Below are 27,671 nucleotides of genomic sequence, written 5' to 3'. Positions count from 1 at the left end.
CCTTTGCAGAGGGCATTTGTTTAATAGGGGGGGATCTTAATGTGGCCTTAAACCCACTAGTAGACGCTTCAGATCATTCCTCACAGTTGACTCAAGCGGCTATTGGCAGGATTAATAAGCATCTAGCAGGGGCCCATTTACTGGACACTTGGCGCCTGACTCATCCCACTGACTTAGATTACACGTTCTTCTCAGCTGCGCACAAGGTCTATTCCAGGCTAGACTATATTTTCATCTCTGACGCTCACGCTGAACTGGTGAGTAACTCCACCATTGATCCTATGACAGTATCAGATCATGCTCCTGTCACGACATCCGTGGTGTTCTCTGAATTACCTCAGCAATCTCGACAATGGAGGTTAAATGAGACTCTGCTGGACGACGTAGAGGGAATGAGAGATATAGAAGCTAAATTACAACACTTCTTTAGGGAGAACACCACGGATGACGTCTCTGTCACTACTGTCTGGGAGACGCATAAGGCGGTCATCAGAGGGGAGCTGATTGCCCTGGGTAGTCGGAAAAAGAAGGAAAGACAAAAAACATTTCATACATTACTAGAGAAGATCTCAGCTTTAGAATCTCTGCACAAAAAATCCAGAACCACAGAGGCCCAACAAGAACTAACACTAACTAGGAAAAAATTAAAGGATCACCTTAACTATCATCAGGCCAAATCCTACCAATATGCCCAGTTCCGTTTTTATGCTCATGGAGACAAAGGGACGAGGCTTATGGCTTCGCTCCTTAAGCAGAAAAAAGATGCTTCCTATATAGCTGGAATTAAAGATAAAGATGGCAGGCTATTACATAAAACTTCAGATATTGCGAGAGAATTCCATAAGTTCTATAGTCAGCTTTATGGGCTCAAATGCCCAGATGACGACACAGAAGCTAATATAGAAGAGGCTGCTGACAAGTTCTTGGGGAACCTCAATCTGCCCAAACTGGAGACCAAAGATAGGGAAAAACTCCTTGCCCCAGTCACAATAGAGGAAATATCAAATATTCTGAGCTCCATGCCAATGGGGAAATGCCCTGGACCTGATGGGTTTTCTGTGGGGTATTATAAAAAATTATCATCTGTCCTAACCCCTCGTATGGCCACTTGGTGTAATTCCCTATTAAATGGTTCTGTTCTCCATAGGCAATCCCTGGAAGCGACGGTCACAATTCTCCCAAAAGCAGGTAAAGATCCTAACCAATGCGGCAGTTATAGGCCGATATCGCTTCTCAACGTAGACGTTAAAGTATGGGCAAAGTTGCTGGCTTCCCGCCTTGCTCCCCTTCTGCCGAAACTAATTCACCCGGACCAAGCCGGGTTTGTGCCTGGACGAGAGGGAAATCAAAACTCCTGTAGGGTTCTCTCAGCAATGCAATTAGCTAAGAAAGAGAAGGCCTCACTGGTCCTTTTGGGTGTGGATGCGGAAAAGGCCTTTGACAGAGTGAGCTGGAGCTACATGAGGAAAACCCTACATAAACTTGGCATTCCAGAGCAATTCCAAACTGCCATCATGTCCCTCTACCATGAACCTAGTGCACGTATAAGGGTAAATGGTACATTATCCCAATCGTTCCCGATTACAAATGGAACTCGCCAAGGCTGTCCTCTGTCACCTACACTATATGTCATGGTAATGGAGACATTACTGCAAGCTATAAGAGAACACCCCGGTATAAAGGGTCTCAAAATTAGGGATAGTTCTGTTGAATTTATAAATGCCGCTTATGCGGATGACCTACTGGTTATGCTCACAAACCCTGTCGAGGCCTTTCCGCATCTTCTATCCCTTTTCGAATTATATGGGAGGATCTCTAACTTTAAAGTTAATTATACAAAGTCAGAGGCGATGAACGTCTCAGCGCCAAGCAAAATGATTTCCTCTTTAAAAGGCACAACCCCGTTTATCTGGCAGGGTTCTCATCTTTCCTAATTAGGAATTAAATTACCAGCAGATTTGGACCAAACTTTCAGTTTGAACTTTAAACCCCTCTTAAATGATATACAGAAGCAGCTTCACTCGCTTAAAATCCCATATGTCTCTTGGATGGGTAGAAAGAACCTTCTGAAGGCCTTCATCATGCCCAGGCTCCTGTATGTGATGCAAATGTTGCCCGTTTTTATCCCTATGTCCTTCTTTTGCCAGGTCAGGAGGTTATTTAGAACGTTCCTTTGGGGTGGGAAATCCGCTAGATTGGCCCATAGCAGGCTGATACAGGGGAGGAGCACGGGGGGGTTTGGGTTACCAGACGCACACCTATACTATCAGGCGATTCATTTAAAAAGATGGATTCAGCTACATGCCACTAAATACCAGACTTGGGGATGCGACTTAGAACTTGCCCAACTTTCATCTGTCCAGAGGGCGGGCCTCTGGGGTCTTACTACTTCTAATCTTAGGTCGCAAGTTCTGCTTAGGGGAACCGCCTCAGTAATTCAACAGTTAAATGGCAAACTTAACCTCCTAAATAACCCCTCTCCATCTATGCCAGCGGATCTTCTTCCTTTCACTATACGACCGAATACCAAACAAATAGCAACGACCTGGCATAAACTACGCAAGTTTACAACAGAGGAATTCCTGGGGGCGACCTCGGGGGACTTATCTGATCAACACCCACTACACAACCTTATAAAAAAGTGTAATTTTCTAGAACTGATTGAACTTAACTCAGTCTCCAGACCACTAATAGAGAGTAATAGACATAAACCTACACAGTCTTGGTTTGAGAAACTTTTAACATTTGAGTCCATCCCACGTAAACTGATCTCCCTGTGTTACTTGGCTTTGGTTAACCCCCGCTCCCCTGGAACACCGCAATACCTGAGGCATTGGGCTGCTGAACTTGAGGTGGATCTGAATGAGACTGACATTATGAGGATACATGCGCACTCCCACGGTTTCTCAAGGTGTACCAGGATACAGGAACACACATACAAAGTCCTCACCCAGTGGTATATGACTCCAAAGCAGATGTTTATCAGGGGTATGAGACAGGACGATAAATGCTGGAGGTGTTTGGAAGATACAGGTACTCTGTCTCACATCTTCTGGTCTTGTCCTAGGATCCGTCCATTCTGGGAAGGTGTCTTATCCACTATTCAGAAAATAACACATGTAGTTGTGGAAGTGCCCCCTACTCTTGTGCTCCTGTGGCTCCCGACTCCCTCTTTCTCTCCCTCAAAAAGATGCTTAACCACCCAATTACTCCAGGCGGCAAGGCTGCTCATCCCGCAGCACTGGTTGAGTACAGAACCCCCCACTGTGGAGGCATGGCTGAACAAGGTGGACCATATCTGTCGTATGGAGGAACTGGCGAGTTGGGAGGACAGGAATCACAATAAATATGTGAAGCTTTGGACACCCTGGCTCATGTTTAGGGATGACCCTCCGAATAGTCAGAAGGCACACGGGTCTGCTAGTAGTGGTACATTATGAGCTCACGGGTAGAGGGTATATATGCGCATTAATGGTACGCGTTCTAGACCATGTCTGAGTCACTGACAAAATAATACCTGTGAATATGAATACATTCAATATGCACTTTAGATATCTAATATGCTGCATACGAACGAGTGTCATGGATGGATTGTTGTTTTTGGTTATTCCTCTTTATCCTTCCCTCCCCCCTATTCCTTGTCCCTATCCCCATATCCTTCCCCTCCCCTTTTTCCTCTATTTCTGCGTCATTATGTTCACCAGTCATACTACAAGACCTTTATATACTGGTAAGATGCATCTGTAACCTTTGCATAATACTTGTATAATGGGATAGGATTATTCTGTCTATATGTGAAAAATGGGAAATTAGTATTGTCCTGTTATTTATATACGGAATTCTGTTTAGGTCCATATCTACAGTCCTTCAAGCTGTTATGTATACTCAAAGCAATGTACGATATCAACCACTTTGTATATGTCACTGCATAATGTTGTAGTATGTATTTTCAATATACTTTTCAATAAAAAGAGAATTTTCAAAGAATATAACTACTATAATACTGCTCCTGTGTACAAGAATATAACTACTATAATACTGCCTTCTATGTACATGAATATAACTACTATAATACTGCTCCTATGTACAAGAATATAACTACTATAATACTGCTCCTATGTACAAGAATATAACTACTATAATACTGCTCCTATATACAATAATATAACTACTATAATACTGCTCCTATGTACAAGAATATAACTACTATAATACTGCTCCTATGTACAAGAATATAACTACTATAATACTGCTCATATGTACAAGAATATAACTACTATAATACTGCCTCCTATGTACAAGAATATAACTACTATAATACTGCTCCTATGTACAAGAATCTAACTACTATTAGCCCCTACCTCCCTCTACACCTCCTACAAAACTTAGTACACCCCGAAACCTCTGCCCCTTCAGGTGTTTGGTATAGATTGTCTAACCACACCCTACAGGAGATTATACCCACGGTTGGGGACCTGGCATGGGACGCAATTCAGGCCTTACCTGTGGTTCAAAAGCAATCCTTCCTGGCTCTTGCAGCCTTTCGCAAAGATATTGCGATTTTGAAACTTCCTCCTATCAGCACTGAAGAACCCACCTGGCTGGAAAAGAAACTAGATACGCCGATCCCCCCAAAGAAGCCCCTGTCAACTCTTTACAAGGAGTTACTTTCTTCCACACCTCCAGTACTATCCTTTATACCCGCCTGGAAGAAGGAACTCTTGTACCGCCTCTCAGAACCTGAAAATGCATTCATTCTCTCCAATTCTCATGGATTCAGTCATTGTATCAAAATTCAGGAAAATTCCTTTAAGTTGCTGACACACCATATGTGACATCTCATATATGGTGGTCCTGCAGTCTAATCTGTCCCTTCTGGAAACAGATTGAGAACCTAATCGGCCAAATTTGCGGCTCTCCTATAAGACTAGACGCACAATTGGTCCTGCTCTGGTGCCCCAACATATCCCTAACCTCATCTAAGAACAACTTACCAAGATTACATCTTACTGCTGCCCGCCTGCTGATCCCTGTGTTGTGGAAGAACAACTCTGCGCCTACGCTGCTGATGTGGCAAGAGAAAGTCGACCAGATATGCCGTTTTGAAGAACTGGCTCACTGGGAATCTCACACTCACCCTCGTTTCCTGGACATTTGGAGTTCCTGGAAAGCTTATCGTCACCCGGTGTAATGACCGGCGTCACGCACAGGGAGGGAAAAGGGAAAGCCCTGCCCAAGGGAGAGGGAAAGGTGGTGACCCCTGACTCACCTTGCGGCTGGCACCTGACTGCCCTGACATCCCTAGACAGGTTCCTCACCCGTGCGGCGATCACGTGCCTAAACCCTGGCTTTCCCTAAAATGAGCCCTAGATAGTGAACGGGCCGGTGGGATCGCTAGTCCGCACCACTGACACTAAGAGGGAAACACCAGGGAGAGGACAGACAATACAGACAAACACATACACCCAGGTGGGCGACCACAGCAGACCACAAAGGTCCAACAGGGATCCGTAGGGTAACGTTCTGGACCAACAACCAGAGAACGCAGCAACACAGCTCCAGAGGGTCAGTATAGAAGTCCAGGCAGGAAGCTCTATATCTGGCAACCAGAGAAGTGTGAGAGAGGAATATAAGGAGGTTGGGAGTGCTGGAAAAGGAACAGCTGAGGAGAAGGAGCTACGGATCCCTGAGTGAGCCAAAAAGGGTTGCAAAGCAAACCCAGAAAGCTACCATAAGGAAACAGCCCTATCTTACATAGAGCGCGCAGCCAACCGCTGCGACTTCCTGACCCCGGGTATAACGGAGTCAGGCGTGGTTCTTGACATCCTCGTGACACCCGGCGAACTGAGTGACCTCATCACGTAATGAGCGACACCTCAATTATTGTACCTACACCCCCCCTCCCAACCTCCCTTCTTCTCATATGTGATTTCTTCCTCCCTGTTTGTTAGTCTCGTTTGTTTTTGTGTGTTCCCCCACCTCATAAGTTTTGAACACTGTTGTATTTGACTATACTTGTCAGATGCCATCTGCGTATGGCGCTTGTCATACCATTGCACTATTTGACTATATGCTTTTTCAATAAAAAGAGATTTGGTTAAGAATATAACTACTATAATACTGCTCCTATGTACAAGAATATAACTACTATAATACTGCCCCTATGTACAAGAATATAACTACTATAATACTGTTCCTATGTACAAGAATATAACTACTATAATACTGCTCCTATATACAAGAATATAACTACTATAATACTGCTCCTATATACAAGAATATAACTACTATAATACTGCCTCCAATGTACAAGAATATAACCGCTATAATACTACCTCCTATGTACAAGAATATAACTACTATAATACTGTATCCTATGTACAATAATATAACTACTATAATACTGCTCCTATGTACAAGAATATAACTACTATAATACTAAGCAGTAATAATCCTACAGTATATACAGGAAATAGCTACTGCAATACTGCCTACTGTACTGTATGTGCATGAAGATAAACACTATAATGCTGCTTCCTACGTACGGTAAAAGACTGTAACTACTGTGGGGTTTCGCTCTGGTAGACAGGATTAGCGGATGCAGTATAGCGACAACAACAAGTTCTTTGGATCAAACAGTTCATTGTTTTATTCACACTTTAGGCAAGTGACAAAACAAGCAGTCAAAAACAAGCAAAAAGTCACCGTGCGGTGTTGGTGGTAATTCACACCATGCGGCAATTCTGCCTCAAAGAGTCCTTGAGCATAGCAGCACCAACCTGTTTTTGGTTTCATTCCAAACAGGTAGCAAGCCTTCATCCAGACACAAGGTTCCCAGATCCCAACACAGAGACCTCGGTTCTGAGTCCAGCTGCCTATTTAAGGACAGCCAGGTGGTGCCAAAACCCAGACCGACACTTAAAATCCAGTCCGGTATTTGACCTCACCTGGCTGTATATCAGCCAAGGAAAATACCTGTTTTGACAGACCAAACCTCTCACTGTGTCACACTACTATAATACTGTCATCTACATAGGAGCAGTTTTATAGTAGTTATATTCTTCTATGTAGGAGACAGTATTATAGTAGTTTGACACAGTGAGAGGTTTGGATGAAGGCTTGCTGCCTGTTTGGCATGAAACCAAAAACAGGTTGGTGCTGCTATGCTCAAGGACTCTTTGGTGCTGCTATGCTCAAGGACTGCTATGCTCAAGTAGTCTTTTACCGTACGTAGGAAGCAGCATTATAGTGTTTATCTTCATGCACATACAGTACAGTAGGCAGTATTGCAGTAGCTATTTCCTGTATATACTGTAGGATTATTACTGCTTAGTATTATAGTAGTTATATTCTTGGACATAGGAGCAGTATTATAGTAGTTATATTCTTGTACATAGCAGCAGTATTATAGTAGTTATATTCTTGTACATAGGTGGCAGTATTATAGTAGTTATATTCTTGTACATAGGAGGCAATATTATAGTAGTTATTTTCTTGTACATAGGAGAAGTATTATGGTAGTTATATTTCTGTACATAGGAGCAGTATTATAGTAGTTTTATCCTTGCACATGGGAGCAGTATTATAGTAGTTATATTCTTGTACATAGGAGGCAGTATTATAGTAGTTATATTCTTGTACATAGGAGCAGTGTTATAGTAGTTATGATATTGGACATAGGAGGCAGTATTATAGTAGTTTTATCCTTGCACATGGGAGCAGTATTATAGTAGACATATTCTTGTACATAGGAGACAGTATTATAGTAGTTATATTCTTGTACATAGGAGCAGTTTTATAGTAGTTATATTCTTCTATGTACAATAATATAACTACTATAATACTACTACTAGAGAATATAACTACTATAATATAACTACTATAATAATCAAATGTGACATGGCAACTTAAAATTATCCCAGTGAAATCTGCCTTCCAAAAACCTTATGGCGTTGCTTTCCTTCTGCGCCCTGCCGTGTGCCCGTACAGCAGTTTATGACCACATATGGGGTGTTTCTGTAAACTACAGAATCAGGGTAATACATATTGAGTTTTGTTTGTCTATTAACCCTTGCTTTGTTAGCGGAAAAAAATGGATTACAATGGAAATTCTGAAATGTTATCTACATTTTCCTTTACTTCTTGTGAAACACCTAAAAAGGTAACAAAGTTTGTAAAATCAGTTTTGAATACCTTGAGGGTGTAGTTTCTAAAATGGGGCCATTTTTGGGTGGTTTCTATTATGTAAGCCTCACAAAGTGACTTCAGACTTGAACTGGTCCTTATAAAGTGAGTTTTGGATATTTTCTGAAAAATTTCAAGATTTGCTTCTAAACTTCTAAGCCTTCTAACGTCCCCCAAAAATAAAATGCCATTCACAAAATGATCCAAACATAAAGTAGACATATGTGAAATGTAAAGTAATAACTATTTTAGGAGGTATCACTATCCGTTTTTAAAAGCAGAGAAATTGAAATTTTTTAATTTTGCTAATTTTTCCATATTTTGGGTAAATTTGGTATTTTTATATAAATAAAAATGAAATATTTTGACTCAAATTTACCACTGTCATGAATTACAATATGTGACGAGAAAACAACCTCAGAATGGCTTGGATAAGTTAAAGTGTTTTAAAGTTATTACCACATATTGTGACACATGTCAGATTTGCAAAAAATGGCAGGGTCCTTAAGGTGAAAAATGGCAGGGTCCTTTAAGGTTATCAGTCATATTTACTTTGCCAACATAATTGCAACACAGTACAATGAGTCAAGTCCCCTTGACGGTTTCAAGGACTCAATGCTCCACTCTACCACCAGATATTTAGTGGGCAATTACACCTGAGGACAAACCAGACCATGTCTTAGGTCTGCACCCTGCTCTCTCTTGAGTGCACAGTGAGTCAGCCAGTAGTCAGCCTCTAGGTCCTATGTTTTTCAGAGACTATTGTCTCGCTAACTACTGCCAAGTCCCCTCAGTTCAACTAAGTCCAAGACTGCAAGACTAGGCCTGCAGCACAATCAATCTCAGAGCTTTTTCATGACCAATTACGGTCATCAGCAGTGCACCATCCCCTACATGACCCATGCTCCAAGACCCTGCTGGTCATGACTCTCCAAGCCATCATTCCTGAATCTCACGGGCTGCTAGGTCCCAGCTATTCATGAACAGAGCAATAGCAGTATGGTCGAGCACACCATGTGAATTCCCATGCACACTGCCCCACAGCTGCCAAGTCCCCATTGTTTTTTATGCCTCAGTGTGGTGTCGCAGCTCAATGGCATTATTAAGCTCCATCATCTAGGGAGCACCAGGTTCTTCAGGGGCAGGGCCTATCATACTTGTCACCATTACTGTCTCTCTTAACAGGCATCTATCTAATATGGTGACCTGAAATAAATATATAATAAGATACTGCCACCATATAAAATCCTTAGTGCTGATTTACTAATCTGCTTCTAGCATTCAGTCATGGGTGCGATCTTAATAATAAAACTCCTAGTGCCCACATAATATTACCAGGCATGGTGCCCATGTAATAATGCCCAGAGCAGTGTTTAAATAGCATATGATTAGTTACAGGGTCCATATGATTGTGCCAAACACTATACCGCTATCACTTACTTACCTGTGCTCCTGTGATGCTTCCTCTGGGAACAGGAAGTGGTATCGGAGCAGCCAATAGGAGGCTTATGACATGTAACTTCCCGTTCCTGTATTGATCACCTTTACCACTATAGAAATGAGAAGATGAGACATATGTAATTCTCCTACAGCTTCCCGGGTGTTCAATAAGATCACTGTGTGAACAACTCATTGGAGACCATCCTAAGCAAAGCACTTCCTCCTGAAAACACTAGGTTAAAGCTCTTCAACCATATCAAGACCTACCTACCGTTAATGTTTCAAACTCACGGGCTGGGCTTCTTAATATAATGCCGCCTCTCTAACATTTTCTTTTCACTTTATTTTAGCGACCAGTATAAATCAATATAGACAATGTAGATATCTGAAGAGCGAGGCGTAAATCATGGACTGGAGAAGATGATATTTCCGCTATAATCATGGTATATGCATATTTACCGATCCCCTCCTGAACTTTATGATATCATCCAGGACAGTAAGGAACCGAAAGGCTTTAGTACAGAACAGACATTGATCATCTCCTCAGACCATCTATATATTTTATTTATGTTACTGCCTTGGTGCCTATCGAGCTCTCAACTATTATCAGCGATACTAATGTAACAGAAGATGGAGGAAGTTGTTCTCTTTCCTCGTTCAACAGAACATTTCGTTGGTCATTTCCTTAAATGTATTTCTAATTATGTGAATTCATCCCGGCGCTTTGATTACTGTGATTAGGACTCTATATATAACCTGGTACAGGTGTAGGACCATTCATTATAGATCAAGTTTACTGGTGTCTACAAGCTTAAAGGGCCAATACGGTAATGGGTGCGTCACACTGAAACAATGTATTGTGTTGCTTCCTTTACTATATTGCTGGAGATAAGCGCTGATGGGTGCCATTTTGGACCACTACATTTAGTAAAGTGTTTAGTTACTCCTTCCATTTTGGGCCCCTCTCATGCCCTTAAAGGAAATGTGTCACCAAAAATTTTATCTGCCAATTATTTTCTGATTGCAGATTTTTTTTTTTTTTTCTATTTGCTGAACTTGATTATCAGGGTGTCCATTTTGCCTAAGTTGCTCTTAACAGCATTTATAAAGCATTAAGAAAATTGCTTTACAGTAGCCCCATGGGCCATAGACACAATGTTCTGGAGGAGACCCTATTGACGTCTATAGGAGAGTTTTCTGGGCATGCTCTGTGACCTGTGCAGAGGTCATTGTACAAGGAAGGAATAGATAAGATTTGACAATCACCTATTGTAAATGGTGGATCCTGTCTTATCTGTCATTCTAAACCTGCCTGTACTGATATCACCTCTATGGATAGATAAGCAGGTAACTGATCTGTACAGACCAAGAAGTGAAGCCGGTTATTAGACTTAGTGGTCAGTAGTGATGAGCGGCATAGGCAATATTCAAATTTGCGATATTTCGGGAATTTATGCCCGAATATTCGCCATAAATTCGCCAATTCGAGAATTCGTGATCTCCAGTCTTTAATTACTTGATTGCGAAAATCGGCAATGTAATATATTCGCAATAAAATTTGCGATTAGAATATTCGCAATCAACACTAAGGGGTAGGCAACTTTCCTATTGGTTGCTAGGGATGTTGCTAAATGCCGATATTCGCAATAAATTCGCAATAAACTCGTGATTAGAATATTCGATATCAACACAAAGGGGTAGGCAAATTTCCTATTGGTTGCTAGGGATGTTGCTAAGTGCCGATATTCGCGATTAGAATATTAGCAATCAACACTATTCGCAAATATGCATATATAGCACTATATTCTAAATATTCGTGAATTCTCGAAGTGGCGATATTCGCAATTCAATTTTGCAATTCGAATATTCGCGCTCAACACTAGTGGTCAGTGCGAAAACTGCAGGATTTTATGTTTTTTGTTTAACTATAGATAGTGACATGGAAAATTAAAAATAACATAATCAAAAATTCTTTAAAAATATGTTAAACAAATGTGATTTAACCAATAGGTCATTTTCTGATGACACATTTCCTTTAAGGGAATGTCTCATGTATATTATTAATTAGATGTAAGTTTGTTGAGATAAATAATATCTGTTATGTGTTATTTTTATTTTTTAAAGCTTCCCTGGGGTCGGCCATCTTGGAGGCACACACTTCCTATGTGTCCTTTATGGCAACTGAAATAATTTAGTCTATTGAATGATAAATGCATAGATTTTTACAGTCTCCAGGATTTGATGGAGTACAGCTCCCTCTGCTAGAGGTCAGAGAGCGACAGGGAAGCTGCATCTGGAGCCTTATCTGTTTAAATTGTATAACTATCAAGCATTATCTATATCTCCAGAAGTACAATAGAGATGCCTTTAAAAAAAAATGATGAGATGACTCTGCTCATCCTGCCCCAGTCTATACAGTAAAAGGGAAAAACTAGCTGCAGAAAACAGGAAACACGTTCTCTAGTGGCCATTGTGAAAAGCGCAATATTTATTCATGTGGATAATTTAAAAATAAACCTATTTCATAAGATGTTAATAATGTATCCTGATTTAAATTCCTGGTGATACATTATGTTTAATACATGAGAGTCCTGTAGTTGCTCTTTCTATTAGACAAAGTGGAGAGTGACTGCAAAGAACATGCCTCTCTGGAAAATGTCAATGTAATGCTTCATTTTCACCTTTCAGGGCAGTTGAACTCTAGTTAACCTCAGCTAATAGACATTGGGCACCCTGTGATCAGCTGTCAGTAACACAAAGTGATTGGTCCAAAAGAACGTGAACATTTCAGTGGGAAGCTCTTCTAGACATTGACATTTCTCCAAACTTAAATGGATGTTCACTTTGGATAATCCCTACTTGTTAGGATGGCAGTAACTGTTCAATTTACCTGTAGCACCACCGCAGGGGACTTTAAGTATTCCACATTGTCCATTCACATCAATGGCTTCCTTGTGTAATGCAGGACAGGACTGGTCCTCCAGAGATGGAGGCAGTCTTGGTAATTTCTCTCTCTTCTGGGAATTTCAAAAGGGGATCACCAGCCCCCCTCCCCCTTCCTTACACACACACACACACACACACACCATATTAAATCAAATTCCCTAAACTTTCCAATCTAGGTATCGCCTTTAAGAGAGTGCCTTTAGTATGTGAAAAACCTTCATGGCCTCCTTGTATCATGGAAGGTAGTGAAGTGCAATTTCTCAGTAAGGAATGTCCTTGGAGACATTTTGTGTGTGATAAAAGTAGCAATGTGGAAATATTTCCTACTAAAGCCCCACCCAACCAGTATGGATTGAAAAAGAACAGGGAGATGCTTGGTGTAATGGGAGTTTTACTGAAGTTGTCAGAATTTTACCAACTTTTCGGAATACTGTACTATAAAAGTGACAATAGGAAAAAAAACATTCAACTGAACCCCAAAACATACAACACAATGTCCCCAAGATCCCCTACTCCTTCTCCAGTGAGAAGTTCTTCTAGGGTTACATTGTTTTTCACAGAAGAGGGTGCACTGAGTGTGGCCTTGGCTTCCCAATTCTAATAGGTGAATATTAGGTTGGGATTAGCGATGATCGAGCATGCTCGGCCAAACATGCCTTCTTCCATTGCTCCAGAGTCCAATCCCAATATTTATGCTCCCTAGCAAATTGTACCTTTTTTTTCTGGTTTGCCTCACTGATTAGTGGTTTTCTTACGGCTACACAGCTGTTCAGTCCCAATCCTTTGAGTTCCCTTCACAATGTGCATGTGGAAATGCTCTTACTTTCACTATTAAACATAGCCCTGAGTTCTACTGTTGTTTTTCTTCGATTTGATTTCACCAAACGTTTAAGTGATCGCTGATCACGATCATTCAGGATTTTTTTCCCGCCACACTTCTTCCTCGAATACGATGGGTCCCCACTATCCTTCCAGTTTTTAATAATGCGTTGGACAGTTCTTAACCCAATTTTAGCAGTTTCTGCAATCTCCTTAGATGTTTTCTCTGCTTGATGCATGCCAATGATTTGTCCCTTCTCAAACAGACTAAGATCTTTTCCACGACCACAAAATGTGTCTTTCGACAGGGTTGTTTAAGAAATGAGAAGCAACTCATTGCACCAGTTGGGGTTAAGTAATTTGTTGCCAGTTGAAAGATGATCGCCCATGCAGTAATTATCCAATAGGAGGCTCATAACTATTTGTTTAGTTAAATCCAGATGGCAAATTTTTTGGGGACAGGCAGTGTATATTTTTAGCGCAACCTGTGCTAAATAGCAAAAACTTTACAGACCCAAAAGTCCTTCTAAGGATTATTGTGTGTGACAGCAATATCTACTTTTAGCACATCTTGCGCTAAATAGCGTACAATAGTTAGGCCGCTGCGGACAGTGACATTAGCTGCACCACATCTCCTGTGTAAAGTGTGCGCATCCAAAAAATGTGACATACAGTGTACTATTTCAATAGATGGTGTCTGCTTCTGACAGTGATATTACCAGGGCCACATCTCCAGTGTAACGTGTGCGCTTCAAAAATTTATCTGTGACATACAGTACAGTGTACTTTTTTGCGTAGACGCTGCGGACAGTGACATTACCGGTGGTACCTCTCCCGTATAATGTTTCCTCATCCCAAATACCTATGACATTCCCTGTAATTTTTCATTAGCCGCTGGTGACAGCATTGACATTATCTGCGGGATATCTCCTGTGTGACGTTTCCACATCCCAAATACCTTTTTTAATTTGTTTGCGCATACGCTTCCAAATCCTACATACACTACTGTATGTGTGACAGACTTTCAATCATATATTACATTTAATATGAAGAAGGCGAGCAGTAAGGGACGGAGCAGTGGCCGTGAGGCTGATGGTGCACGCAGAGGCCATGGCCCTGGGCACGGTGAAACTGTGCCTGGTGCCAGAGCACAAGAAACACACTCATCCACGATACCTAGCTTCATGTCCCAGTTTGCAGGGCGGCACAGGACACCACTCTTGAAGTCAGACCAGTGCGACCCGGTGGTCGGTTGGATTGCAGTAGATAATGCTTCCAGTCGGTTAAAGAGGACCTTTCACCAGAATAAAGCATCTAAGGGCTCTTTCACACTTGCGTTCTTGTCTTCCGGCATAGAGTTCCGTCGTCGGGGCTCTATGCCGGAAGAATCCTGATCAGGATTATCCTAATGCATTCTGAATGGAGAGTAATCCGTTCAGGATGCATCAGGATGTCTTCAGTTCCGGAACGGAACGTTTTTTGGCCGGAGAAAATACCGCAGCATGCTGCGCTTTTTGCTCCGGCCAAAATCCGGAACACTTGCCGCAAGGCCGGATCCGGAATTAATGCCCATTGAAAGGCATTGATCCGGATCCGGCCTTAAGCTAAACGTCGTTTCGGCGCATTGCCGGAGCCGACATTTAGCTTTTTCAGAGTGGTTACCATGGCTGCCGGGACGCTAAAGTCCTGGCAGCCATAGTAAAGTGTAGCGGGGAGCGGGGGAGCAGTGTACTTACCGTCCGTGCGGCTCCCCGGGCGCTCCAGAGTGACGTCAGGGCGCCCCAAGCGCATGGATCATGTGATCACATGGATCACGTCATCCATGCGCATGGGGCGCTCTGACGTCACTCTGGAGCGCCCCGGGAGCCGCACGGACTGTAAGTATACCGCTCCCCCGCTCCCCACTACTACTATGGCAACCAGGACTTTAATAGCGTCCTGGGTGCCATAGTAACACTGAACGCATTTGGAAGACGGTTCCGTCTTCAAATGCTTTCAGTACACTTGCGTTTTTCCGGATCCGGCGTGTAATTCCGGCAAGTGGAGTACACGCCGGATCCGGACAACGCAAGTGTGAAAGAGGCCTAAACTAACTATACAGACGTGTAGAGCGGCGCCCAGGGATCCCCCTGCACTTACTGTTATCCCCGGGCGCCGCTCCGTTCGCCCGGTATAGCCTCCGGTATCTTCATAGTTAGGCTCCATCCAGGGGAACCTGCCGGCGTCTCTTTCTCCTATGCTGTAGCGCTGGCCAATCTCATCGCTCAGCTCATAGTCAGGCTATACCGGGCGAACGGAGCGGCGCCCGGGGATAACAGTAAGTGCAGGGGGATCCCTGGGCGCCGCTCTACACGTCTGTATAGTCAGTTTAGAGGTTTTATTCTGGTGAAAGGTCCTCTTTAAGCACTACCCTGTCTTCCACCAAGTCCAGTCTCAGTAGCCACGAGTCTGCTCAACCCGACGCCTGGGTCCACAATCAGTGTCAATCAGTGCTGCGGGTCACACCACTGCCTCCTCTTCCCCTGTGTTACGTGCTGGCCAATCCCCAGACGCCACTATTTTTAAAGATGTGCCGTGCCCGCCTTACACCAACATGTGTCCCATAACATCACATGGTCCCTGACCAACGCAGTTACTTGGAAGGTCCACTTAACCAAGGGACACATGGACAAGTGCATTCGGCCAGGGATGCTACATTTCCATGACGGCACACTGGGTGAATGTTGTGGAGGCCGGGAGCGAGTCGTACCCTGGGATGGCAATTCAGGCCTTTGCATATAATTTTTTAGCAGGTCAGCTCACCAGCAGGCCCGCACATAAAATCTTTTACAGGGTAAGCACACCAGCAGGCCCTCGCATTTAATTTTTTAGAGGGTCAGATCACAAGTAGGCCTTCACCGACAATCTTTTACAGGGTCAGCTCACCAGCAGGCCCACACCTAAAATCTTTTACAGGGTCAGCTCATTAGCAGGCCTGCACCTAAAATCTTTTACAGGGTCAGCTCACCAGCAGGCCCTAGCATATAATGTTTTACAGGGTCAGCTCACCAGCAGGCCCTCACATATAATTTTTTAGAGGGTCAGCTCACCAGCAGGCCTTCACCTACAATCTTTTACAGGGTCATCTCACCTGAAGGCCCTCGCATATAATGTTTTAGAGGGTCAGCTCACCTGCAGGCCCCCACCTACAACCTTTTGGAGGGTCAGCTCACCTGTAGGCCCACACCTAAAATCTTTTACAGGGTCAGCTCACCAGCAGGTCCTCGCATATAATGTTTTACAGGGTCAGCTCACCAGCAGGCCCTCGCATATAATTTTTTACAGGGTCAGATCACCAGCAGGCCTTCACCTACAATATTTTACAGGGTCAGGCCACCTGCAGGCCCTCACATATAATGTTTTAGAGGGTCAGCTCACCTGCAGGCCCACGCATATAATGTTTTACAGGGTCAGCTCACCTACAAGCCCTGGCATATAATTTTTTAGAGGGTCAGCTCAGCAGCAGGCCCTCGCCCCTAATGTTTTAGAGGCTCACCAGCAGGCCATCAATCATAATTTTTCAAGGCTGTGTATGATGCCCTCCTTTATGTGTAATAAAGGGTGTATTGGAAAGCCGGTTCCTTGTAATTTTTGGCAGCCCTTTCACTTAATCCATAGGCTTTATGAGTGTAGGAGTCCCACTACATGAACAATTGTACCCCAATGTGAATGAGGCCCTCCTTTATGTGATATACAGGTTGTATCAGAGTGCCTCTTGCTGGTAATTTTTGGCAGAACTTGCACTTTATATACAAGTAAATATACAAGAAAGAATGTTTCCTATAAATTTTTCCTCTAAAATCTATTTTATCTTCGGTTTGGTGCATATTATTGTCAGTCTGTAAACGTGGCGTACTACTCGGACAACATCGTTTCCAGCAGCGACCTGGGAGTCCAAGATGCATCGAGACATCCTCCCCATGCTGTTTTAGAATCATTTTGGTGGTGTTTCCATCAATTTATGACCTTTTCCTATGAACCAGGCAACCTCCCCTCTTCAGAGCAGGGGGTGCCTGGTTTAATGCTTGGGTTCTCCCATTGACTCCCATTATTCTCGGGTGCTCGGTAGAGCATCCAAGCATCCCAATGTGTCTGGCCAGAGCACACAAGCACTTTGGTGCTCGATCAACACTAGTTGGGATCCCTTATTGGTCAGTGGGGCATACAGCTGTAGTTGAAGGTAAATGTAGACCCACCCAGCTGTAGGCAAATGTGATTGTGGACCCACATTCTGAATAGGTTAATGATTACACTGAGGTTTTGATAGTTTTGCCATACTCAACCATGATGGGAATGAGAAGTAACGAGTTGGGTAATGGAAAGTGAAAGTTTTTGGATATTTTTGGCAGGAAATCAATTGCAAAATCTGAAAAACCATGCCAGTTTAGCGATGGAAAAAGTCACAAACACTTTTTTGCACAAGTGGCATTTCCCCGCTGCCATCGCCAATTTCCCGAAAAGGGGGAATGATGATTGTGAGGAAGGGGCAGGGCCAGCAGGCTGGCACATATATCTTATTTTACGCCAGTTTTCTGCTGTAGAAGAAGACTGAAATCTACACCAGCTAGGGACGCATAGATTTCAGTTTAGGTGCACAGACTGACAAAGCAGTGCACAGAGAGAGATACTATGGGCCAGCATTAAAAACACTGGTCTATTATAAATTTTCCTATATTTTTCTCATTTTTATTTATTTGATCGTAAAGACAAAATGTAAGAAATATTAATTTCTAGTGAAATATTTGCAAATTGTTTAATTGGAAAAAAAACATTTGAGATAATAATGCTCATGTGATTCTTGCAGTGTGATGGCATCCAAATGGATCTTGGAAATATCTCTCTGGAAGGAATTGCTATTCTGAACATCCCGAGCATGCACGGTGGCTCAAATCTCTGGGGAGAGACCAGAAAAAGAAGAATTAATCGCAGACTTGAAAAGAAGAGTCAAGAAAAGAGGAACACGGTGACCGATGTAAAGGAGCTCAAATTTGCAGCGCAAGGTGCAGTAAATCTTACATATGTCACATTCAATTTATCAAGGGCTATGCTAAATTCTATTTATGGGCCTTATCAGACGGCCGTGTATTATCATGTTTCCCCTGCAGTGTCACCAGAAGTTTTTACAATACTTTTTTTTGGCACCAGTAACCCCTAGCTTCGAAGGCCTGGAGCCAGCAGAGTGCCAAAACCTGTATACCGCTGATCAATGATAAATCTGCCCCTTAATGTGCACCATTTAAAGTAGGTTGCTCTCTTTTTGTAAAACATGGCTGCTGCCTTTCAAAAACAGAACCGTACTTGTCCTCAAGTTGTTTGAGGTACTGAAGCTCAGTCCAATTCACTTGAATGAATAATACCAGACACAACTTGTAGACAGAGGTGGTGCTGTTTTTTTTTTTGGGGGGGGGGGGGGGGGAAATCAGCCTTGCTTTCCAAAACACCCTTTTAAGATCCTCTGATCAGAAATCTCTCGTCCGGTGAAGCCACAGCCAGCATTTCTATGGTCTTCCAGGTTATGTCTCATTGACTACAAATTCACCCATAAAACATATCTGCCTAACATGTTTCTATTATCACTATAGGCTTGTTGACTAACCCTTACCGATTCCCATTTAGAGGACACATTGTTTCACTTATTTTTATATATTTTTTATTATTCTTTAATCAGGGTATTTGTGTTCCTCGCAAAGGTCCAAGGGTCAACAGGGAATTATCTCCTCATTGTTCTGCAAAAGACTTGAGCTGATTAGCGGTTGATGGATCGCATTCGAAGCACAATAGATTGGGAAATGTGAGCCGTAACGTGGATAGTAAAAAGTAATGTTTGATTGCCTTTTGGAAACACACAGCAGTCTGAGACTTTGCCAAACAGTTCTATTTTAGCCTAGTGTCCCTACTGCCATCTATAACGGAAGGTTTTCCATTGTGATTGATGTTAGAAACTTTACATTATTTTTCCACCATGAAGACCTCACTTTTATATACTATATGTTGCTTGGTTGTCTCTTGCATGGTGGCTACGTGGTTAGCAGCGGTGCCTTGCAGCACTGGGATCCCGGGGCCAAATCAGACCATGGGCAAAAAGTTCTGTGCAAAAATATGAGTGTGTATGTGTGTGTGGAGGAGCATGGGCAGAGAGAACCAACACATTTTATATTACTTGCTCCAGTTTTCTGCCACTAAAACTCATGGCAGTACCTAGGTGGCACAGATTTCAGATTGTAGCTCATGAACCTGCAAGATGCGCCAAATTTATTTAGATGTGCTTCTCACACCATCTCACACTATGTCAAGGCATTACGCCTTCCAGTCTTCATAAATCTAACCCACAGTCCACAAGACAGTGTGAACTTAGACAGAAACTATTAAAGTGTTCCAGATTCATCATAGTGACTAATGCCGGGGCGATAAATCTGCCGTACCTATAGAGGGTCTAGTCTCAGTTTAAACCACTTGTTTACTGGATTAATTTAGTCCAAAATGTACTAAAATTTTTGCGCATTATTTGACACAAGGTTCCACATTTAAATCACTCCCCACAAAGCCATGTCCTCGTCACTAAGCCATTCTTTTTTGTCAGCCAAGTCATGAAAAGGATAGAGGGTGGCAAAAATAGGTTACTAAATATGGTAGAAAATCTGTACCCCGAATTGCACCAGAATTTGGCACATTTTAATTAAAGCAAACCTTTCACCTGCATTTCACTTAATAAACTATCAAAAGTACCTTATAGATCATCCTCATTGTGTTATCATACGGTCTTGTCCCGCTTTTCTGCCATGTATATGCATGAAAAAATCACCTTATAAAGTACTCTTCTCCAGCTCCACAAGTCACGGTAGAAGTCAAGGGGGTAGCCCTTCCCTCACTCCAGGCTGTAACTCCCCTGCCCTAACCCCGCCTCTATGCAGTCTAATTGACTCAGTCGCCGGGACCGCGCTTGTACAGGCGGCGCATGCGCCGTCGGACTCAAGCGCGATCCTGTAACTGAATCGGGTGTCAATTTTTTTCATGTATATACATGGCAGAAAAGCGGGACAAGACTGTATGATAACACAATGAGGATGATCTATAAGGTACTTTTGATAGTTTATTAAGTGAAATGCAGGTGAAAGGTTCGCTTTAAGTAAATCTCCAATTTCTGAAAAGTGCTGTGGAATATCTTGGTGCTATAATTTGCCCTTTTAGTCTGGATCACTGTGAAAATGGATATGCGGGCTATGTCTTTTTCTACAATTATGAAAAAGGGGTTGTCCAGGTTAGGGAATTCTGGGTAAAATTGAGGGGGTGCCCTCGGTTCAGGATCTTCCTCCTTTGACCAGAGTAGAGAGAGGTTACAAAGAGTGTCTCTTGCTCTGGAGGACCTGACCTGTCCTGAATTATACAGACAACACATTGATTTAAATTGACACTGTGTAATACTTCATTTTTCCTATGGTGGTGCTGCAGGAAAACCGAACACTCACCGCAAAAGTTTCCCATAAATTACAGTTGATCACTGGTGGTCTCAACAGGAAGACAAAGGACCCTTCTATCAAGAAGAATTTGTGCAAAGCAAAGATTTCCTTTAATATTTACAATATACTAATAGACATACAGTAAAATTGCTGGTCAATCCAAAGATCTCATGATGAAAGTTGAGCAGAGCTAGAAATACAATACTGTAGAAAAAACTTCAAGAGATTGATCAAACATTCCAAGGATTTGGCAGCTTGATATGTGGTACAGTAGAGAGTGATACAGAAGAAAAATAAAAAAAGCCAGGTCAACTTTATACTCTCGGGTCAATGTGAAAAATTAATTGCACATGCCCCGGGCCTGTCAAAAGAGTCAATAAGGTAGTGGTTGGAGACTCACAGATGGCTAGGGAACCAGGACAGGTAAGTAAGTTACAATTCATAGTGCATTCCTAAGGAGCATCCTGTGATGCTGTGAAGTTCAAGTGGTGGACTACTAGTTGACTAACTAATGGACCATCAAGGTCTACAATAGATATATAAATATGGATAAAAAGAAGACAAGAAATATTTTAATCATGTGTAGCCCAAAAATGACCCTAGAAAATAACTTTTTTAGATATGTAATGGAGTATGACTTTCTTCATGGGTGGCCTTCATGAAGTAGAGAGAAGGTGTAGTTGAATGTACTCCAGGCATCTTGGAATTTATGGGGTTGTCCAGAAACAGTTCCACTTGAATGGAGCTTACCAGAGCAATACCAGGTGTCTGTTATGCAAGCAGGTGTGGACCCACTGCGCCACTGACTGACTATACTCTAGAGGGGCGTGACTAAGCAACTACCTGGTCTTAACTAGAGCCTCTGATGGTGAGGATAGGTTTGGGCCATTAGGGTAGTTGCCAGGTGCCACTCCAGAGCAGTCCCCGAGTCAGTGGCAGCTGACCACGGGGTCAAAAATACCGGTGCAAGCATTGAGGGGAAGTAAGTGGTTAGAAAGTCTGAAGTCAGGGCAGGCAGTGACCAAGCAAAAGTCCGTAAACTAAGTCCAAGGTCAGAGGCAGGCGGCAAACAAGCAAAATCCAATAAATCCAAAAGCAGTGTCCGGTACACAGAAAAGGAGAACTACAAAAACACCTAGAACTAGACAAGCTAGTAACCATGAGTTGCTCAGGTGCCTTCCTGGGGCAGGAAGTGCCTTTAAATACTTCCTGCAATCTAGCCATAGGCTGGTGAGACAGAGGGTGTGTACGTGCTGCCTCACAGGGAGGAGAGACACACCCATACAAGCCCTAAAAAACAGTACAGATCTCCAGCAGGAAGTAAGCTCTGGCATGGAGCACAGATACAACAGTTAAGCTACCTGCGCTTGTCAGCACGGCACATGGCAGCAGGAAGAAAAGAGGGAGCCCGGCGGCCGTGCCCGCGGGTAGGGGCAGCAGCGCCGGCACAGACCGCTGGGCTAAGAGTGGCCCTATTTCCATCAGTAAGCAGTCATACTTTACTAATCCCGTAGAAGTTTTGGACACTTTTTTCACAAGTAATGTGCAAACAAAAGTACAAAATAAAGAGTCTGATCGCTTGTTACATAAATGCTAGACTGTAATTGTACCTGGAGTAATACTTTTAGATATCTTCGGAAAATAAGAACATCTAAAGCTTGGGCTGTTTGAGTCAAAAATTGTTCTAGTTTTGATATATTGCCATTGATTTAAACGCTGTTGTCACCTTTGTGACAACATTTGAGATGGTTCCCTTAAAAGACTAAAATAGCATTATCCCCTCAAATCTCGTGTTCTCTGCGGAATTTGTTTTGGCATATAAAGACACTAATGCACCTGCGGATCAAATGTTCCCATCAATAGATGACATCTGGATTGAAGACAAAAGCAGTGTGTGTCATTAGACATACTGTAGTCGCGGGCATAATAGCGGCTGACAACTTTGACTTCTACCGCCGCTAGCGCTGCTTGAAGTCATGTTTTTCTGTAACTACTTTAAAATAACGTATTAATTGTATGTTTATAAACATCGCTCTCTTAGGCTGGTCCTAGCATGGGAATCACATTTTTGGGGGGACTGGAAAATAGGTTCTTCTCACTCTACTTCTTGTCCCATTTATAATAACCCTAAGTTTCATGGCTGCTTGATCCTATCCACAACTTTCCTCCAAATCAGGCTATGGAAACAGTAGTAAGGCACTCAGGAGTAGTCACGTGCTTCGTTCTTTCTTTGTTGCTATGCAACAAACAAGATGATCACTTAACTGTCACGTTCAGGTGTGGGAGGGAAACACCACACCGAACATAGGAGGGCAAGGGGTGAGGGAAGAAGGCCTGGAAACTAAGGAAAGGAGATGGACACCTCCTAGTAAAACCCTAATCAAAGTCCTGACTAACTACCAGTATGAAATCACAGAAATAAGGTAATAATGCACTTCCTAAAGTAGATGCAAGCATTATATATGGACAAAGTCCTCACTCTGATACAATAAAATCTGAGACACTTAACCAATATATTTTGATCAAAATACATCTGTACCCGCCTACCAATATGAACAGACCCCAGAGGTAGGTGAGCTCTTACACAGGAACACCTAATGTCCTAACTCACCCTATAGGACCCTGCTACTAATGTCAAGACTGAGACAACCTATTCCTCCAAAAGGAAGGACGAACAGGAGTCTCCCTCAGGCCATAATACAAATGACAGGGAAATCCAACACACAAAATAACCCAAACAAGATACAAAAGGGAAAGAAAACACTTAACTTCAAGTGACTATGGCAGCACCAGGAACTCAGCTGAGATCCACACACCAGCTATCCACAACTCCAACTGAAGCTATAAACTGCATAGCATAGTGGGAGAAACAACAATAAATAGAGACAGTTAATTGACCATAATAGCCACACCTGGGGAAAGAAGGTATGACAAGCACCAGAAACAAAACAGACGTCATTTGATCTAAACAGAAAACCTGTCAGATCAAACCATGTGTTGCCAGTCTCACCGATCTCCTGCCACCTGTTGCGGGAACTTCCGTGACAGTAACTTAAAGGGTTGTTCCATGAAAAATATTTTACAGTCTTCAAACAAGCACCTGGGTCTGAATACTTTTGAGACTGGATGTAATAAAACATTTAGTATAGTCACTGAGTTATTCAATTAAATGTGTCTGTATAGCACAGAGGTGGGCAAACTTTTTGACTCGTGGACCACAATGGGTTCATATATTGGACCCGGGGGCCAGACCAAGAGTAGATGGATGGGGCTTTTGTGTGAATTAATATAAATTAAATTTAAATTTCGTAACATTAAAGGTTTAGTTTAATTCAAGGTAGAAAAGCATAAAAAGAGTTATTGTACAAAACTTTTATGCAATGTATTTCTTTCATAACATAGTATGTATAACTCACCTTCAATTTTAGTGGGAACAGTGTTGTTGGTCTCCCTTTTTTGCTAAGACATCAAAGGCTGGAGTTAGCTTTGTTGTTGCAATTCACAGAATAGATACTATGCCAGTATATAGGGCCCCCATAGTACCCCCCATAATGTGCCAGTATATAGGGCCCCCATAGTGCTTCTCCTCTTCTTCATAGTGCCCCCCCATATTGTGCCAGTATATAGAGCCCCACAGTGCTTCCCATCTTCTCCATAGTGGCCCCCATAGTGCTTCCCCCTCTTCTCCATAGTGCCCCCCCCATATTTTGCCAGTATATAGGGCCCCCATAGTGCTTCCCCTCTTCTCCATAGTGGCCCCCATAGTGCTTCCCCTCTTCTCCATAGTACCAATCCATATTGTGCCAGTATATAGGGCCCCCACCCCCTTTCTTGCCACAGTATACTATAAATAATAAAAACAATAAACACATATACTTACCTTATGATGCGATGCAGGTCTCTTCCGGCCTGTGTCCCGCTCTGTACGGCTCAGGCGGCGCGATGACATCATCGCGCAGCCTGCGCCGGCCTCTGATAGGCTACAGGCCTCTCCCCTGCTCCTCCGCACCATTCATCTGTATCGCTGCCCTGAGGACGGCGATACAGATGAATATGGAGATGAGCTTTACCAATGGAAGCACTCATCTCCACTCCTGCTGCCTCTGTGGGACGGATAAAAGGGTCTGCTGGGCCGTATACGGCCCGCGGGTCGTAGTTTGCCCATCACTGGTATAGCACCACCTGCTGTTTACTTTTTCTAATCTCTTTGTCCACGTGCACGTGCTTAGCATTTTAGATGGTGGTCTTAATAGCCCTTTAGCTGGCTGTGGATGCTCCAAATTTATCTAGAGGCGCAGACCTCTACATAACTTTGGTGTATCCACTGCCTGCCTAAATGTATGCCAGCTCCCTTGCTGGCGTAGGTTTGGACCATTTTCTATGGCTAAGACAGGCACAGAAAATGATAAATGAGATGGGCCTTCTGAGCCGCCCCCTTTCGCATCCAGTTTTTAGAACTGGCGTAAGCAGGGAAAAGTTGCAGATTGCAGCGCAAATAACCATTGTGTCACAATCTGCAAATTGGACGGTTCAGCAGACTTCTAGCCAACGTGTATGGACACCTTCAGAATTGCATTTTCCCTGACAATAAATTTCTAATTATCTCATCACGTCTCGTAGCTAAAAGTTTACCGTTAAGTTTCTTCGCTCTTGCTTCTACTTCTTGACTTTTCACTCTAGTACCTCGTGGCCGGCGCGTTTCAGGATGTAAATAATACAATACATTTATATGCATTTGTCTGACGACGTGTACAGTCGTACTTATGCATCCCGCACTCCATAATTTGGTTGATTACTTGACTGAAGCGTTGTCTCTTTAAATGTCAAGAGTCTCTCTGCCGTCGACGACTTCCATTGTCTGCCTGGGATCCTTGGCTTGGCTGCTTTTAGCACTTGATGAATTAGTCATGCTGTACGGTTGCGCTGTTTGGAGACTCTCGTGCCCTGCGTTTGTAAATTGTGGTTAGAGGCTGAAATGTGCACGCTACTGCAGCCAATTACCGGTAATCATCTCCAAGAAACTTATTTTCCTTTCCCCTTTCCAGTTGATGGATTTGCACAGGTATAACATTGCCGGCCTCACATTCACAGTGACGGCTTCTTCAGGGGGGCAACTTTTCTTTTGGGTAAGTTGCCGGAAAATGAAATCAGAGGGAAGAATTCTGATTTAATTTCTCTAAGGCAAAGTTGGAAGGCGAAACAGTAGAGACGCAACATCAAAACCACTGGTGATGATATGGGGATGGTGGGGGAATTCTATCAGAAGGGAGTGAGGGGAAAGGGTGACAGGGCAATGATTGTCACCTCACACCCCCCACCACCATCACCACCACACACATATAGACTTCGTAATAATGGAAGTTTCTACAAAAATGCATCATGTCCTAAATTCTGAACTATTCATACATTTATCTAAAATTCTATCTCATATCTATCTATCTATCTATCTATTATCTATCTATCCATCTATCTATCTATGAATCTATCTATGAATCTATCTATCTATCTATCTCACATTTCTTTTATATATATGTATTATAGGTTTACCTTTCTTTCCATCTTTCTTTCTTTCTTTCTTTCTCGTTTTCATACAATTGAGTTTTCGTACAATTTCATGAAAATTGATATTTACAATATTTTTCCATAATATAGCATGAAATGAATAGCATCTATTATCTGTATATCTATCTGTTTATCTATCTATCTACAGATGTAGCCAAGCTAAACTTGACTCTGATAACATATGGCACAGTGTTGGTTATCTCGTAACCAAAGCCCTTGAAAAGTTTATCTTTTTCTTGCCATTCTTTATTTAACACATCAATCATCAAGTTTAGCTCAGCTGCATCTGTATCTATCTATCTATCTATCTATCTATCTATCTATCTATCTATCTATTATCTATCTATCTATCTATTATCTATCTATCTATCTATTATCTATCTATTATCTATCTATCTATCTATTATCTATCTATCTATCTATTATCTATCTATCTATCTATCTATCTATCTATCTATCTATATCATATCTCTCTATCTATCTATCTATCTATATCATATCTATCTATCTATATCATATCTATCTATCTATTATCTATCTATCTATCTATTCATCTATCTATCTATCTATATCATATCTATCTATCTATTATCTATCTATCTATCTATTCATCTATCTATTATCTATCTATCTATCTATCTATTATCTATCTATCTATCTATCTATCTATCTCATATCTATCTTATGTCTATCAATTATCTATCTATCAATTATCTATCTATCTATCTATCTATCTATCTATCTATCTATCTATTATCTATCTCATAACTATCTATCATCTATTTCATATCTATCTATCTCATATCTATCTACCACTCATATCTATCTATCTATCTATCTATCTATCTATCTATCTATCTATCTATCTATCTATCCATCTATCTCATATCTATCTATCTATCTATTATCTATCTATCTATCTATCTATCTATCTATTATCTATCTCATATCTATATATCTATCCATCTCATTTGCCAATCTCACTCCCTTCTGTGATTCGCGTCCCTACCTATCCGTTGGTTGAACTTGATGGACATATGTCTTTTTTCCACCGTATTAACTATGTAACTATATTTCTGCCTCCTCTTACACATACTATACGTTGCACCTCTCTGATAGTGGACACAGTTTTGGTGGAGAACGCTCATCTTTTACCAACAGAAGAGCTTTTATTTTATTACCATCATCAATCCCGAGCATTTGATATATGGAACAGGTTAAATT

General features: G+C 42.2%; 1 protein-coding gene across 1 annotated transcript in view; it reads left to right on the top strand.

Moving 5' to 3' along the window:
- DGKB (diacylglycerol kinase beta) overlaps positions 1-27,671 on the top strand; it is a 668,472-nt gene that overhangs the window by 468,989 nt on the left and 171,812 nt on the right. Inside the window, exon 22 of the mRNA XM_040431289.1 lies at positions 18,233-18,428. Coding sequence (XP_040287223.1) covers positions 18,233-18,428 — 196 coding nt within the window. The remainder of the gene's footprint in view (positions 1-18,232; positions 18,429-27,671) is intronic.

This window comes from Bufo bufo, chromosome 5 (assembly GCF_905171765.1).
Source record: "Bufo bufo chromosome 5, aBufBuf1.1, whole genome shotgun sequence".
NCBI lineage: Eukaryota > Metazoa > Chordata > Amphibia > Anura > Bufonidae > Bufo > Bufo bufo.
The sequence above is the reverse complement of the archived record's forward strand: the minus strand, read 5'-3'. Positions and strand labels throughout refer to the sequence as shown.